We start from the raw sequence: 17052 nt of genomic DNA on the forward strand, positions 1-17052 counted from the left end.
AATGCCAGCGCTGGCTTTTATATGCAGAAAACCAGTTATTGTGGCACAGGTTGGCTGTGGAGTTTTTATAGCATGGGGGGGGGGACTCAGAAAGAAAAAGGTTGAGAACCCCTCTCCTAGCCTACTCTGCTGGCTGTTATGGGTTGTATTTTTAGGTGCCTCTCTCCCCATTCATTGTATAAGGAGCTACATACCTTATTCAGGCTTTGTGGATTTCAGTGGCATTCCTGTGATTTTTCTATGTAACTAAAAGTTAGGCATTGCAATACCCAAGTCCCTTTGGAGATCCAGGCCAGGTAGTTTTTAGCTTGATCAAGCTAGCTAAGGTTACCATTATAATCTCCAGCTGGGGTTGATCTTGACTCAAGGCCATCCTTACCCATATGCAAAGTACACAGCTCCATAGGGCACCAGGAACTCAGCTGCATGCTTCTCCAGCCCCTGCTCTACCCCTTCCCACCCCTGCTCCACCCCACCCCAGCCCTGCCCCCACCCCACCTCTTCCCACCCCTGCTCTGCTCCAGCCCCACCTCCGCAGCAGGGGTCAGGTGCCCTGCACTCACTAGGTGGCAGGAAGTGGACTGACTCTGCTCCAGCCCACTCTGTGTTGCTGGCTCCCAGCCATGCCACCAGTGAGTGCTGGGGGGTGGTTTCCCCTGCCACCCAAGGCTGGGAGCCAGGGGAGCAGAGTGGAGTGGGTTGGGGCCAGGTCACTCCACTTCCCAATGCCCTGGAGTTCAGGGTTGGGCCTGCCCTGCAATCACCGGGTGGCAGGAAGTGGAGCAACCCGGCCCCAACCTGCTCTGCCGGTGCGTGTTGGGGGATGGTTTCCCCTCTGTCTCCCAAGCCTGCTCCTGCCACCCCCCACAGAGGCTGAGGGGGCTGCGTAGGGCACCAAAATGGCTAGGGATGGCCCTGTCTTGACTAGCTATGCTGAGGTAACATACTTCACTGGGACATGGTAGTAGTTTGCCACTGTAAGCAGGTACATAGTATAAAGAGTAATGAAGCCCTTTACATTAACTGTACTACTCTGGACTCCATTGCAAATAATGTGAAGCAAAGAATTATTGTAAAACCAAACAATATGCAAAGATGGGACACACATTCATAAGTATAAATTCTTATTTCTCCATAAATAGTTTGAATTCCTGCTTAATTATGTGCTTCACTCAGATTAGATTTCCCCAAAATAATTTAAAAATACTGACAGAAGCGGAGTGTAACAATATACCTATACACCATTCAGCTGTCTGACAAGAGTAGGGATTAAACAGACAGTGCGATTAAATATGTCCCTTTATGCCACCCAAGCCACTTGAAAGCTGCCTGGAAACCTTCTTCACTAGTTCTTTTGCACATACACACTGTACTCCAGTGATACTCAGACTGAGGCTCATGAGCTGCAAGTGGTGGCACTTGAGGTCTTTGCAGCATATATTAAAACACTGATTTCATATTAACCAACCTAAGCTATGAACCAAAGAGGAAGCTTTGACTGTTACTAACCAATTAAGCTATCAGTGTACAAAGTTATTAAGTATTTGCTCTGAGAATTGTATGTATAAACAAACTAAATATTTCCCCTCGTACTGTTTAACCAGGAGTAGTACCCAGGGCTGGCTCCAGCTTTTTTGCCACCCCAAGTGGCCAAAAAAAAAAAAAGTGCTGTGATCGGTGGTACTTTGGCAGCAGCTCTACCGCCGCTTCATTCTTCAGCGGCAGGTCCTTCCCTGAGAGGGATGGAGGGACCCGCCGCCGAATTGCCGGACATGCCACCCCTTTCCATTAGCCGCCCTGGCTGCGCTGGTGCCTGGAGCCGGGACTGGTGGTACCATAGAGTAGATGAAACAATGAATTCACACTACTTGTGGCTCTTTTGGGTAATGACCCCTAATTCGGCTCCTGAACCACTGGGTAGCACCGCTGTAATCCATGTCACATGTGATCCTTTAGCACGTGCTAGCTCAGGGAGTCTCTTTATTTAATTCTATTTTAATAGTATTCCTGCCCCTGAGGGCTCGCGGGTGCCATACACTAGCTGGGATCACTAGCAAGTGATTAAGATCAGTGCGGGGAGTGGACGATCGGAGCCCGCTGGTACAATCTGTGACGCTTAAGAAACCCGTTTTTCCCGAGGGAAGAGACGCTACTTCGGAAACCCCTTGCCCCAGTGACCGCAGATGGGGACGCCCGAGCCCAGCGGGCTCCCGGGCAATCCGCCGGAGCAGGCGGACTTCAGAGCCGCCCTTTCCTGGCAAGGGCGTCCCCCACCTGCAGGGCTGCGAGGCGGGGGCGCAGGAAGTTCCCGGGCGGCCGGGCCCCGCCTCCAGCCTGGAGCGGGAAGTGGCGGGGCCTCGCGTCCCCTCAGCCCGGGGGCGGTAGGTGTCCGGCGAGCCCCGCCCGGGCCCTCCCCGCGGGCTGACGGGCGGCCCAGGGGCGGGGCGCGGGGCCGGCCCGGCGGAAAGTGCTGAGTCACGGCCTGACGCGAGCCGCCGCCGCTGCCCGCCCCCGTCACGTGCTACGCCGGGACAAGGCTCCTGCCGCCGCTTCCGCGCACTGCGCCCGAGCCGCCGCGTCCATCTCCCCGGGGGCACCTGCCGCTCCCGCTGTTCCGAGAGCCCGGGGCCGGCCGCGCCGCGCTGCCCGGCCCGGCTCGGCCGCGGAGGCCTCGGCATGGGGCTGCTGTCGCAGGGCTCCCCGCTGAGCTGGGAGGAGACGCAGCGGCACGCGGAGCACGTGCGCAGACACGGCATCCTTCAGTTCCTGCACATCTACCGCGCCGTGGCCGAGCGCCAAAAGGACGTTCTCAAATGGGGGGACGAGGTGAGCGGTGGCGGCGAGGGGTCAGCTGCCTTCCCGAGCGCCGTGAGGGCTCCGGCCGGGAGCGGCTCGCCCCCTGGGGGCAGGGCGGGTAGGGACCCGGCGGGCGGGGGGGCAGGTTGCTGCCCCTGGTGCCTGCGGGCCGGCCGGCAGTGATCGCCGCACGCCCGGCGCCTTTGATTTCGCTGCCTGTTCCTCGTGTGTGATGCTTCGCTGCCTGGGGTGGGGGCGGCTTCGGAGCTCCAGCCCCGGGGCTGCCGGCCGGGAGCGGGAGGCGGGGGTGCGGAGCAGCTCGGGGCTAGTGTGGGGCGGGAGGGCGGTAACTCTCCATCGCTGTTTTACCAGCCTCCCCCTGCCGTGTGCGCTCCGGGCCAGAGTGATGTTTAAACGTTTTCCCGGGGCATCTCTAGACGTGCGGTACTTGGGGCGCTGCTACCTCACAGCAACTGCTGTGGGTTGCTTTTTTTAAAGCAAAAAAATGTTGTGTTTGTTGAGCCCAAGCCCGTTCGGCTTTAAAAAACGAGTCTTAAAAACTAAACTCATATTAAGCCTCTGACTTAATTGTCAGGAGTGGATAATTGTAAGGGGAGGGGTTGGTCAGTGCCTAGGAGTTTAACTTCAGCGTTAGGTTCCTGGAGACCATGTGTTCAGAATTCTTCCTTTGGGTCTTAGCTCCTGAGCGTGAGATTGATGGAACGCCACCACTCTTCAAGATTTCTTTTAAAGCAGGGGTAGGCAACCTATGGCACACGTGCCAAAGGCGGTACGCTAGCTGATTTTCAGTGGCACTCACACTGCCCAAGTCCTGGCCACTGGTCCGGGGGGCTCTGCATTTTAATTTAATTTTAAATGAAGCTTCTTAAACATTTTAAAAACCTTATTTACTTACAACAATAGTTTAGTTATATATTATAGACTTATGATAAGAGATCTTCTAAAAATGTTAAAATGTGTGACTGGCACGCAAAACCTTAAATCAGAGTGAATAAATGAAGACTCGGCACACCACTTCTGAAAGGTTGCTGACCCCTGTTTTAGTCTTGAGTGCACTAGTGGCAGAGGTAGAGTGAGTGTCATTCTCCCTACCATATGATTCATGGTAAACCACCCCAATTTGCCCCTGCAGACACTGTTAGATGCTGTATAGGTTCTATTCTATCATCTGGTTTGTACTCCGGTACTTAAACCACACTCGTGCTCAGATACTATGAGCATCTTCCAGTCATTCATTAAGCAAGGTGATGTTTATTCTCACATCCCCACCCATGTGCCATGAAGTGTTTTGGTAGGTTTTTTTGTTCTAAATACACCTGCTTCTATGTATTTATAAAGTCAAAGAAGTGCTCCTTGTACTTGGAGTGGAAGATGGTGAGGTTTGTGATAGTTTTTAGTTCCTGGAGGAGTTAATTCCACAGCCTTGGACCAGCCTTTGAGAAATTTCTATCTCCTGCACAGACTAACTTAACTCTTATTACTTAAGTCAAGGCTTCCCTGCCCCACAATGGGATCTAGGATGCCACCATTCTGTCAAAAAGAGGTAGCAGGTCACAGCTTGAACCATAATACAAATATTTGGTTTCATTATCTATAGTTATTGAGTAGTACATCTCCATAAGAGGTAACCCCAGGAGACCTGGACATCCCAGTGGAAGCAAGATAGACAAGGGACACTTGCGTTGCACTTCAAGCTTTGTTCCTAGATCACTGTCAAACCAGAGAAATCCAGTCTGCTATTAGGAATAGGTTTTCAAACACTTCCCGTCCAAAGCACAGTAACCATGGGTATAATCCATCCTGGGAAGGGCTCTATTACGAAAGAATTTAGTTTTTAAAGGCTTATAAATGCTCTGGAGATTAGGGCAGCCTTGTACACACTGGCAGTTGTCAGAGACCTTGTATCCAAAAAGGTGGTCATGGGGCAAGTGCACTCTTGGGCCACCATGTTTTAAACAATCCAGGAGGGCTTTTGATTGTGCCTTCTGTTTGGGAAGTTCTGCAAGCATGGGAGTGAGCTCTTGAGCCCCTTGAAGATATCTGGGCAAAGAGACTCCCCTCTCTGCTGAGGGAATGTAGGTCTCTCTTTTTCTCTGCTCTTGGTTGTAGCCCTTCTTAATGTTCTTTCTCTGATGACCAGACACAAGCTGCCAGATCTGGCCTGGAAAGAGAGCACTACTGTGAACAGACTGTCCATGTTTCACAGTAGCAGCCATGTTAGTCTGTTTCTGCAAAAAGAACAGGAGTACTTGTGGCACCTTAGAGACTAACAAATTTATTTGAGCATAAGCTTTCGTGGGCTACAGCCCACTTCTTCGGATGCAACTGTCTATGAGCAGTCTCAGGATTAAGGAGTGGCAGAGCAGAACTCACGCCTTTTTAGTATGAAAGTTAATTTTTTTTAGGTTTTCTAGTACATCTTTGTTTTTGTTTTTCCTTTTTTTTCTTTGCCAGAAAGAAAAGCTAATTTAAGACTTAGTTTCCTCTACCATCAGAAGAACTGACTGGAGCTATCTGAGGGCAACTTTAATACTTGGTAGATGCAATGCATGATGTCCAGTAGCGGGAATGGCTTGCCCTCTTCTTGGCTGCTGATGTTCTCAAGGGTCAAAATCTTAAGATCTAGGGGAGTTCTACCAACTTAATGCTAAAGAGCTAAAATGTAGGCCCGAGAAGCCTGTAGGCCTTCAGGGAAGCAGAATTATAGGCAACAAACTTTCCCTCTTTCTGGTTGTACTGACCTGTTGCCCCAGATGTAGTAATATAGATTTGTGTACTGTATTATGTTGTGCCTTTCAGAGAGCAGGTTAATACCTGCGACTCCTTTAAAAATGTTTTTATAGAGCAAGCAGGAGTTATCTCAACTCAATCAGAAAAGATTATTCATTATTTCATTGCTGTTATTTGTTTACCATTGCTACATAATGCATTGACACCTACTATTTTACTTGTCAGAGTAGTATCAATCAATGTATGTTAAGATAGCTCTGTCTTGACATATTGTAAGCTGGGTCTTAAGGGCTCAAGAAGGTATTGGAATCTGTCAAACATTAGCTGGTGAAATTTGTGATTTGAATTTATGGTTCTGTGCGCACACAGAACAGTAACTTATTTTGCTTTCATATTTTTTTTCAGCTTGTAAAACAGTTCATTTGTATTAGACACTGACTAGTTGAAAAAGAAATTTGATTTTTAGATTTCTCTGATCAAATAGCCAGGATTGTGGAAAGCTTTGTGCCATCTTATGTTGAACTCAGAAGAATTAACCCTGTTTTAAACTTAACAAAAGAGAGTGCTGTGGACTTGGACCCAGTATACCAAATTATAGCTTGAAAAATGTTTTTATTGCCTTGGCTATAAACCCTTAAAGATAGGAATTAATAATGGCGATGACAACTGTCACTTAACTGTAGTGATACAGTCAGGGCTGCTGTAATAAAACTGATGTTATAAAATACATTTCTGAGATACAGTTGAGTAATAGCTTTCTTCCTTTCTTCCTTTCTCTTTTCCTTTAAAAATAAAAAATAAAAAAATACTATCAAAGATATACTTGCCTGCCCAGCTCTGTGTCTGGAACAGTGAGGTCATTACCTGCAGATCCTATCTGTTCTTGTCCACAGGCAGATAGAAATATTTAAAAGATGCCTTCTCCCTTCATCTCCAAAATCCATTTTCACAAAGTGGAGTCACTGTGTTTGCTTGTGAATGTGGAGAGAAACCTGTAGCCTGGGGTTGTAGAGCTGTGCAACATCTTGTCCCTTCTAGAACATTGTCATTTTGTCATAACATAGCATACCTGTAGCACACTATGCACTTGGCTTACAAAAGTGTTAAGCACCAGTGGCTCCCCTGACTTCAGTTGGAGATGCAAGTGTTTTACACCTCTGAACATCAGGCAGAAGGTATCTGGACATAAAACAGCATTCACACCACCATTGTGATCCACTTGTTGTGAACAAAGCTAAGCATAGCTAATGTAGTGCTATATCCCTCCCAGTGTAATTCCACAGTGTTCCTGCCCACCTTTCAGTAGCAAGTTTGAAAGATGGAAAGCATTGGCTCTGTGTGACCTTTTGAGCTGGTAATCTATTATCTTGGGAGAGGCTAAGATGATACTCAGTCATGATTTTTGCCAGGCAGCTTCCCTCTCTTTCTCCCCCCCCCCCCCCAAAAAAAAAAAAAAAACCAAAAAAAACCCCTGCTCCAACAACTGAACCCTCACAGCAGCAAAGACAGACACTACGCTGGTAGACCATATTCTGGCTTCTCCAGTTACCCTCCTGAAAAGGTATCTGTACACTGTAGTGCTTTATCAGTCTCTCATTCTATTCCAGTTCATCTTTCTGTCTGCAACTCAAAGCACACATATGAAGTTTAACTTTGCAGCCTATGTTGGATTCTGAAGAGTGAAATGGCTGGGTTCATGGCCACTAGACTCAGTTCCATTGCTTTGTGCTGTGCATGCACTTGGGTATACAAAGTGAAACCCCACTGCATATATTTTATTTAAGTTTGTCTCTGCAGTCCACTTTGCTGTAAGACAGAACAAGATGATTGATGTTTTTCAGACCTTGTGCCATGCCAGACCTGGAGTGAATGGTGTGAGCAAAAGAGTGATTAGAAGAGAGATGGGGAAAGGGAGTAAGAAGCAGCACCAGAACAGGAAGGAGATGCACCAGTGTGTGTATTAAAGTTGCAAAGGGGGTAATGTTTTTGGTCAAAATGAAAGCTGCAGAAAACAATAATGATTTATGCGCAAGAATGTGAATAAAATGGCAATCTGACTTGCAATTTCTATTCTGTCCTTGCTTGTTTCTTGAAATTAGACACAATGACCCTTCTATTGGATACAAGTCGTGCCACTGTCAGTTTTTAGGTATAGAATATAATGAAGTGGATTCAGTTTTCACAGGGTCATTTTCCTTTTAAAGAAAAGATGTTTGAATTTGGACGTCTTGAAAACTTGCCTGGCAGCTAAGTATATTAGCCACAGTGAAGAATCTGTGCCACCACACTCCTTAAAATTTAAATGAATAATAAAACAGTTGTGTACTCTTTGCATTGTATTTAATTTTAATGTTCAGTCAGCTCTTTTTAAGAGCTGGTTTTCTTGTACACCTTGTTTCTTCCTGACCCCCTCTCTCTTCTTCATGGTGTATATTTTCCTACATTGTATTTCATCATCTTAACCCTTTCTTTTTTTCCTACATTGTTCCATCAGCTTCATCTATATCTATCAGACACATTGATGAAAATGATTTATTGGGGAAGAGTCAACATGTTTTTTGTAAAAGGAAATCATGCCTCACCAATCTACTAGACTTCTTTGAGGGGTCAACAAGCATGTGGACAATGTTATGTGATGGATTTCCCCCGGGGTGCTACCTGGAACTGGGGTAACTCTGAGCCACCTGACCCACTAGCCTGGGTTCCCTCTCAGACAGTACTGCTGTGACAAGCTGCAAAACCCTCCAGCCTGCACTTTCACCAGCATTCATACAGGTAGGGACGTACCCAGCTGCAGTCACATGCAGGCTTTCTGACCAGCCCCTGAATAGGAAGGCTACAGGTATGGTAACTCCCAGCTCCCAAGGCACGCATCCCCTCTGGAGTATAAACCCAAAATTATACCATCTGGCGCTGCACAGGGAACTGTACAGCGTAAGCTGATAAAGTTCGCCCCCTCCCTTAGTGTGGAGAGGAATATGCAACAGTCTTTGCCCATTGAGCTATGATTCCCATATACTTCACTCTAACTCGCTGGTTTAGCTAAAACAAAAACAAGTTTATTAACTATAAAAGATAGCTTTTAAGTGATAGCAAACAGATAAAAGCAGCTTACCTAGCAAATAAATGCAACCTAAGCTTAATATACTAAATAGATTGGATATGAATTAGCAAATTCTCATCCTGAGAGATGATACAAGCAGGCTGCAGATTCTTAAGGGGCAAGCTGCACTTGCTTTACAGCTTGGAATCCCCAGGTATTTCATTCACAGGCTAGAAATCCCTTTAGCTTGGGCTCAGCACTCTTCCCCCAGTCCAGTCCCTTAATCAGGTGTTTCCAGGAGTCTTCTTGTGTAGGGAGTGAAGAATTACAGATGATGTCACTCCCTGCTTTATGTAGCTCTTGTATAGGGCGGGAACCTTTGTTCCAAAGCTTGGTTCCCAGACCAATCTGTGGAAAATTACTGACATCCCAAGATGGAGTCAAGAATCATGTGGCCTGGTCACATGTCCTTGTAGAGTCATAACAGCCATTACTTTCAGGCTGTTTGGAGTGTTCACAGGAAGGCTCACCAGGTGGGAGATAAGCCTCTCCTAAGGCTTATTGTTTTTTCCTAATGGCTCATTGCCCTGAATAGGCCCTTCCCCACCAACTATATATAGACTGATTGTCTAGGGGGCATTACCTAGGTGTAACTACATTTGAAATACAGATACATAGTTAATATTAATAACTTCAGGTACAAAAATGATCCATGCATACAGATATATTCAGCAAATCATAACTTTTCAAATGACATCTCACATGACCCATCTTGCCTAAAATGCATCATAATTTTGCCATTATCATATATAAAATGATGATCACTGTGAAGAATATGGGGTACAGTGTCACAGGGTGATCCAGTGGGTATAGTGCACTTAGATTTTCAGAAAGCCTTTCACAAGGTCTGTCACCAAAGGCTCTTAAGCAGAGTAAGCTGTCATGGGATAAGAGAGAAGGTCCTCTCATGGATCAGTAACTGGTTAAAAGGCAGGAAACAAAGGGGAGGAATAAATGGTCAATTTTCAGAATGGAGAAAGGTAAATAGTGGTGTTCCCCATGGATCCGTACCAGAAGCAGTACTGTTCACCCTTTTTTCCAGATCATTTATGAATATACTGAACAGTGAGGTGGCAAAATTTTGCAGATGATACAAAACTAGTCAAGATAGTTAAGTCCAAAGCAGATGGCGAAGAGGTACAAAGGGTTCCTACAAAACTGGGAGACTGGGCAACAAAATGGTAGAATAAATTCAATGTTGATGAATGCAAAGTAGTGCACATTAGAAAACATATACATATAAAATGGAGTCTCTATTAACTGTTGCCACTCAAGAAAGAGATCTTGGAGCCCTGGTTGTTGGTTCTCTGAAAACATCCACTCAAGGTGCAGCGGCAGTCAAAAAAGCTAACAGTGTTTGGAATCATTAGGAAAGGGATAGATATACAAGATAAAAAATATAATATTGCCTTTATATAAATCTTACACCCACATCTTGAATACTGTTGTGCAGATGTAGTTGCCCCATCTCATTTGTGTGTGTATACATATATATGTGTATATATACATATGTATGTATTGGAAAAAGTACAGGAAAGGGCAACAAAAATGATTAGGGGTATGGATCAGCTTCCATATGAGGAGAAAGGAAGGGGTTTGAAGACTTGACAGTAAAAATGAATAAAGGAAAAACTTCCATAAGAAGAAAAGTTGAAAAGAATTTAGAGAGAAGACCAAACTCCTCTCCCCCCTACCCCCCCAAAAAATAAAGGATGTGCAGAGAAAGTAAATTGTATATTTAACCCTCTCATCGTGCAAGAATAAGTCAATGAAATTGAAAAGCTGCAAACATATTTTTATTTTCTTTCTTTATTTTATTTGTACAACACAATTATCCTGCGCAACCCATTGTCACATAGTATCTTTGAGGTCAAGAACTTAATGGAATTGAAAAAAGTCTTTAAAGCTTTCATGACTGACAAGGATAGCCAGAATTAGAATAGTAAGGTTTTTAAAAAGTAGAAAGCTTCATGCTTCGGGTCCCTAGCCAACCTCTGAGGGGGATAGGAAAAAACCTAATCATATGAGTAGGTTATTCCATAATGGTCCCCTGTAGATTGTCTTTAACTTTCCTCTGAAGCATCTGGTAACTAGCTGACTGAGTACATGAATATATCAACTGCTGTCTGATCAGGTTACAGCATTGCCTGTGTTGCTAGTTATCTATATGTAAATCTTTAAAACTTCAGCTAGGTGAAGATACAGTCACCTAAAATACATCTTTTTTTTTAACCTATGTTACTAATGCTATTAAACATATTGCATTTTTAAAATGCTCACTTCTATCACTGTTTATGCACTTTGTTTATGTTTTGTGTATTTCTCTCAGTGTGGAGAATGGCGATGAATGAACTGACTTTCATTCTCAGGTTCTACTTACTGCTGCCATGCATTGGTTTCATATGCTGCAGAAGAATGCTGTTTTAAATCATTTCCTTGGCATCTTAAGTTTGTAGAAACACTTGTATTGGTCTTTAAGTTTTGTAAAAGCTTGTTTTTACAAAATTTAAATGTTGGTTCATGTCAGTTCTTTTAAGCTTCTGCAGATTATCCTTCCAGACAGTAAAATTCTGAAAACAGGCTGTATTTTTTAAAACTCTTATCCTTCATGCAAAATTTCACAGTTTGGCCCCCTGCCAAATACAGCATGACTGGCTGCATTTGAATGGTGGCTGTATTTGAATGGTGCTTGAATGGTAGCTGTCTTAATCGTTACTTGCCTGTGTGCCATATGAGAAAAGCAGCACTCATGAATGATTAGGTTAATTGCCACATGACTGCTTGTTCATGCTTTTTCTCCGAGCACAATTTGACTAAATACAAAAAGTAGGACAATGGCATTATTCCAATACAAACAGAAGATTTAGCATGTCCCTAACATTTGTATAACTGCATCTGCTGTATTGATCATGTTGGTCTTTTCTAGGTCAGGATTTAAAGGTGCTAACACACGTTAGCTGACAGTTTGAAAAGCCTAGAGTCTACACTAGATTTTTAGAAATGTGTTAGCTAATGCATGCTAGTGTTACACCTTAAATCTTAATCTAGACAAACTTGCCTTGTGGTGTTTCTGTGCCCCTCTGCCTTAGTGTGACCTTCAGGCATGTCACCCCTTTCCTGTTTTTTACTATCCTTATCAAAACCCTCTTCAGGGGAGAGCTTAAGCTAATTTACATATTTTTTTTAAAAGCCTCAACCCTCAAGATGTGTACATAGTACGTATTAACCTCTCCAATGTCCCTGTGATCACCTAACCTCTGCCTCCACCTTCCCCTTCATTTCCTCTGTGGGTCTTGTCTTAGGCTATGTCTACACTACACTTACAGCATCACAGCTGTACCAATGCAGCTACGCCACTATAAAAGATCTCATATAGCCGCTCTATGTCAACACAAGAGAGCTCTACCCACTACATTTACACCAGTGAAACTTACGTTGCTCAGGCCGGGGAGGGAGAGAGTGTTTTCACCCCCCTGAGCGACATACGTTTTGCTGACATGTGGCAGTGTAGACATGGCCTTAGACTGTGAGCTGCTTGGGGGGTGGTACTCTGTGTTTGTAGATATAGATATATTTTTTGTAAGACACTATAGCACCATAGATATACATCGAAGGAATACTTCAAATGGAAATAATGGATCTTGCCACTGTAAATATGACACTTTGGGGTTGCTGACCTCTGCTGTATTTCTGCAGTCAGTACTACTGCAGTGTTTCCGGCTGGTATAGATTGCTGAGCTCTAAACTGGCAGAAAGGCCAGATTTGAAATATTTACTAGACACCTGATATACAGAAGACGTGACCTATTAGGTTGAGGAAGATATGAAAGACAAGAATTGAGCTGGGGACACTGGTAAAGTCCATGGCAACGTCTTGATCAGAAGCCCAGCCCTCCAGTATCAGGGGAGGATAAGGCGCCACTCTTGAATCCTACTTGAGGGATGGAAGAGGGTTCAGTCTCTCATATCCTCCTCTGGTTAGGAGGCATATGATAAATTTGATACTCTGCTTCTCTCCCCTCCCGCCACCCTAGTATCCACCCAAGTAATGGAAGAGAGAAAGGGCTTCCTACCTCTTCTCCCATCCAGAGCCTCTTAGCTTCTAGGAGGGGGGAGGGGTTCCATTACTCTACGCTGTTCTTATCCTTCCTATTTTGGGTTCTCCCCAGTGCTTGCTTTTGCTCCTGATTTTATGTTGCTGCTTTAGAAAACTATTATTCCTGATTTTTTCACTACTGTGAGTAGTGAATGACAGTGAAATTGATGAGAGCTTTGTTAATTTCTTAGTGCTGCTGCTTGTCACAGATAAGAGCTTCAGCAGGAGATTGGTTTATAATGGTTCACTTCTGGAAGGTTATTTTTGTAACGCATAAAGGCTAGAACTTTTTTCAATGAGAGCTAAAATTTGTCAGAAATTGATGTAGGTTCTCTCACCAAGTGGTGAATGGATTTTTCAAGCCCTGCTCGGAGACTTTAATAGTAGCTTTGATCATCCCATATTTGGAGCTCCTGTGGTAGAGGACCATTCTGATTACTGCTCTAAACTTCCTTCTTTCTGTAAAATTCAAATTCGATATCAAACAAGACTTTATTTAAAAAGGAAACAGAGTTGTTATTCTGGCTTTGACTAATGTTTCTTTATTGGTCCATGAACAAACTAAACCTATGTGGAGTAGAAAACACAGTTGTACAAACGAATGTCTAAAATTGCACAAAAGACATAGCTTTTCAGTTTAAACCCAATACAATTCATAAGTAAGGCCTTTGATGTTAGATTTATATTGTAAATGTGACTATTTATGTTCTCTTTTTACAGTATTACACCCCTCTGTGTTATGTGGTACAATGATCAAAGAAAGGAGTTCTTTATTCTTTAATGTTCCACATTTTTTCTTTAGCTGTATACAAATGACTATAATCTCTAGGGTTAGATTTCAATAACCCTGCTTCCTGGTTTGTGGTACGTGCTTCAGAGGACATCCTCTAGTCATGTAACACCACGTGCAAAAGATCAAAATATCCTGTCCTGATGTAAATAGAGGGAGGGGAATAAACAAACAGACTAAGCTGTAAGCGTTTGCTATCTAAAACATGAGCTCCACCACCACCACCCGCATTGTCACTTGAATTCTGTTTGCAGTGGCGTGAACATAATACCAACATATTTTCTATCTCATCTTTTATTTGTGAGCTAAAGTGGGGTCTGTATAAAACCCTTGTCATGCTTTTTTCTTTGGGTTCAGTACTTGGCATATAGAAGTTCATATTAATTCCCTGGCTTTATTCATTTAAATTAATATGTTTTACTGAACTACAAGTCTTTATTCCATTAGACCAAAGCTATGCATAAGAACACTGCTTTAAAATTTGAGATGTTCTACAAAAAATAGTGCTCCTCTGGACTCTCATAAGCATGGATACCATCTGTCTTGTGCCAATAAAATCTTCTGTTCTTACTCTATGGAGTTTGAATAACTAAAGGTGGAAAAGCTATTAATGCTCTGCTTCCAGTGTCATTTTGCTCCCTCTTCACTTAATCCCAGAGGATATGTCTACATTGCAGTAAAGTGCCCACAGCTGGCCTACATCAGCTGACTTGGACTTGGATTGTGGGGCTGTAAAATTGCAGTGTAGATGTTTGAGCTCTGACTGGTGCCTGGGTTCTGGGATGGTGCGAGAGGGGAGGATTCCAGATGCAAAATCTACCATTAAAGGCACATTATACTCCTGGGGGAATTCTGTGCCAAAAAATTTAAAATTCTGCACACAGTATTTCAAAACTGCATATTTTATTTGTCAAAACGCACTATAATCATGCCAGTTACAGTTATTTTGGTAATTTATTTCAGAATCTCTCTCAGCAAGGATACAATACAGACCAAAAGAAAGATTCTGGTAATTTTTTTTTTAAATTTTTTGACAAATAAATTCCTTACTAGGCTTATTAATACAGAAGTTTGTGTAATTAATTTAAATTACAATACAGAACTGTATTTCCTGCACCTGTCAGAAGCAATGCAAAGGCTTGGGGGAGTCATCTCAAGAGTTGACTTGCAATGCACTGCACATGGAACTACACCTTACAATTATTTGGAGAATTAAACTGGTGAAGAATGCCCGCAGCTCACTTAATGAGCAGGGCATCTTGCTGGGAGTTGCTCCAGATTCTGCATGGCTATCAGCTGTCCTCTGGGTAGAGGTTTAAGATGGTTTTCATTACCTAGAAGGCTGAAGTGGCCTGGGTCTTGCCTACCTAAGATCACCTTTCTCCCTGTTCTGTGCCATCACTACTGTGAGGTCAGCAGTGGCTCTTGAACTGTCCTCAATCCAAAATGGTCTGAACTTGGTGACACTCCATGCATGCACAAAGCCCTCTGTTTGATAAGTCTTTTTTTTCCACTGTGTGCTCTCTGAGATAAGGTTTGATTATATAAGACTGATGGAATTAATATTTGTATATTAGTATTAATGCTGATTAATTATCGTAAGTCCAATTCTCAGGCCCCTCAGAGCTTTTTCTACGGATGTTACATTTCCCCCCCTCCCCATGTTAAATGTAAAGAAATCTCTGACAACTTATTCAACGATCAGCCCCCTCTCTGCTAAGAATGCTTTCTCTGGCTCTCATGCTTTTCATCCTAATGCTTGTTAGCTGCATTGTCTTGGAATGCAGCTGTCCTAGAGATTTATAAGTGGAGATGAGGGTCAGTGAGGTAGCTGGTTGATGGCCTTAAAACCATTTTTCAAGGTTTTGGTCACACAAGACTAATAACCAGTGGTGAGATTGGAGCACGGAGGTCATGTTCTCACAGCTGTCGATCGTGCTAAGATGAGCTACTGCATTCTAAACAAGCTGGATCCTCTGGATTGGTTCTGCCTCTACCCCCAGGTGCAGATAATTCCAGTAATCTAGAAGGAGATGGCTAATGTGTAGATTGTCAGCCCGACCCATCCAAGAGGAGGGGATAAAGTCTGACAGGCTGAAGATGAAAGAAGATATTTCTCCATATTATAGTTGCCAGTCATCTAGGATTGGTGATCTACCATGAGCTCAAGGCTTCTCCTCACTTTGAATGGGGGGTAGGTACCTTAGATCTGAAGCAGGACAGTGACCTAGCTAGTTTTTGAACCAACTTCACTTAAAGCTTGGCTGGGTTTGGTTTGAGCCAGTTCTTCATCCAGATACTGATTTTTTTTGTGAGCATTGGGATGTCTTTGTAAAAGAACTGGCAGCAGATGGTTTAGTTAAATCAAATTGACAAGTTGCACTCTCCCTGCAGCTAGGACCACAAATGCACATACAACTGTTAATTGTGACAGTGCTGTGCTGAATAGTGATTAGGCTCTGTGAAGGGGAAAGAAGGTACTCCGTGTTAGCTCTCATCTCCAAATGGCTTGGCATCTAAACTCCAAATCAGATAGTGTTGCTGATAATTGCTTTTTAGTTTGTGGAGGCTCTCACACCCAGATTCCTGAATTAGGCAATAAGGGGGAGAAGGAAAATAACTTTTCTGTATCCACCAGCATTTTTTCATTACAGAACAAACAAGAGGACAAAATTAAAGGTGCTCTTGACTGGTTGTAAATCAGCTGAAGTGGTAGTGAATGATGAAAAATTATATAGGTATTGAAAACTAGTTAAATATCAGCTCTGTTTGTTTCTAGACCCTGGCTGTGTCATGGGTGTAGAATTTCTGTTAGCTGTTCATGTGAACCTATGATATAGTGTCTTTTTGATGTTAGTTGGGATCTGTTGAAACTCATTTAAAAACGTGAAGGATAAAAATAACTGCTTTGTTTTGAGCAGTCTTCAATAGTTTGCATCTCCTGTTTTGAAAGAAGAAAATTTTAAAACAATGAATTAACTCAGACCTACTCGCTTATATCGTTAACATGCTCTGCACAATAAATCCATAGTGCAACTACTTTTTGCCAATAACTCATCAAATTTGATATCCAGAACTATATAGCTGAACTTTCAACAAATCCAGCTGGATATTAAATGGAAACCAGGTTAGTAATATTTGACAGTTAGCAATTTAATTTTTCCCTTCATATAATAAACATACACCTCTACCCCAATATAACACTGTCCTTGGGAGCCAAAAAATCTTACTGCATTATATTGAACTTGCTTTGATCCACGGGAGTGCGCAGCCCTGCGCCGTGCCCCCCCCCCCCCGAGCGCTGCTTTACCGCATTCTATCCGAATACGTGTTATATCCGGTCGCGTTATATCAGGGTAGAGGAGTACAATGCATTTAACAGTCTCTTTTATTTTAATATTTAAATGGATTTACAATTTCATGATACTTGCTATACAAAGAAACTGTCTATTCCAGGGGCTCTTATCAGTTTGTGTATAACTTTCCCTACTGTTTTAACACTTTTAAAAATGTTCC

General features: G+C 43.4%; 1 protein-coding gene across 1 annotated transcript in view; it reads left to right on the plus strand.

The window, feature by feature from the left end:
• The first annotated feature begins 2676 nt into the window (after nt 1–2676).
• The window catches only part of GCLC (glutamate-cysteine ligase catalytic subunit), a 54970-nt gene continuing 40594 nt past the window's right edge, over nt 2677–17052 (plus strand). The window contains exon 1 of the mRNA XM_039531859.1: nt 2677–2826. Within this exon, the coding sequence (XP_039387793.1) occupies nt 2677–2826 (150 nt within the window). The remainder of the gene's footprint in view (nt 2827–17052) is intronic.

Source organism: Mauremys reevesii, linkage group 3 (genome assembly GCF_016161935.1).
Source record: "Mauremys reevesii isolate NIE-2019 linkage group 3, ASM1616193v1, whole genome shotgun sequence".
NCBI classification, from domain to species: domain Eukaryota; kingdom Metazoa; phylum Chordata; order Testudines; family Geoemydidae; genus Mauremys; species Mauremys reevesii.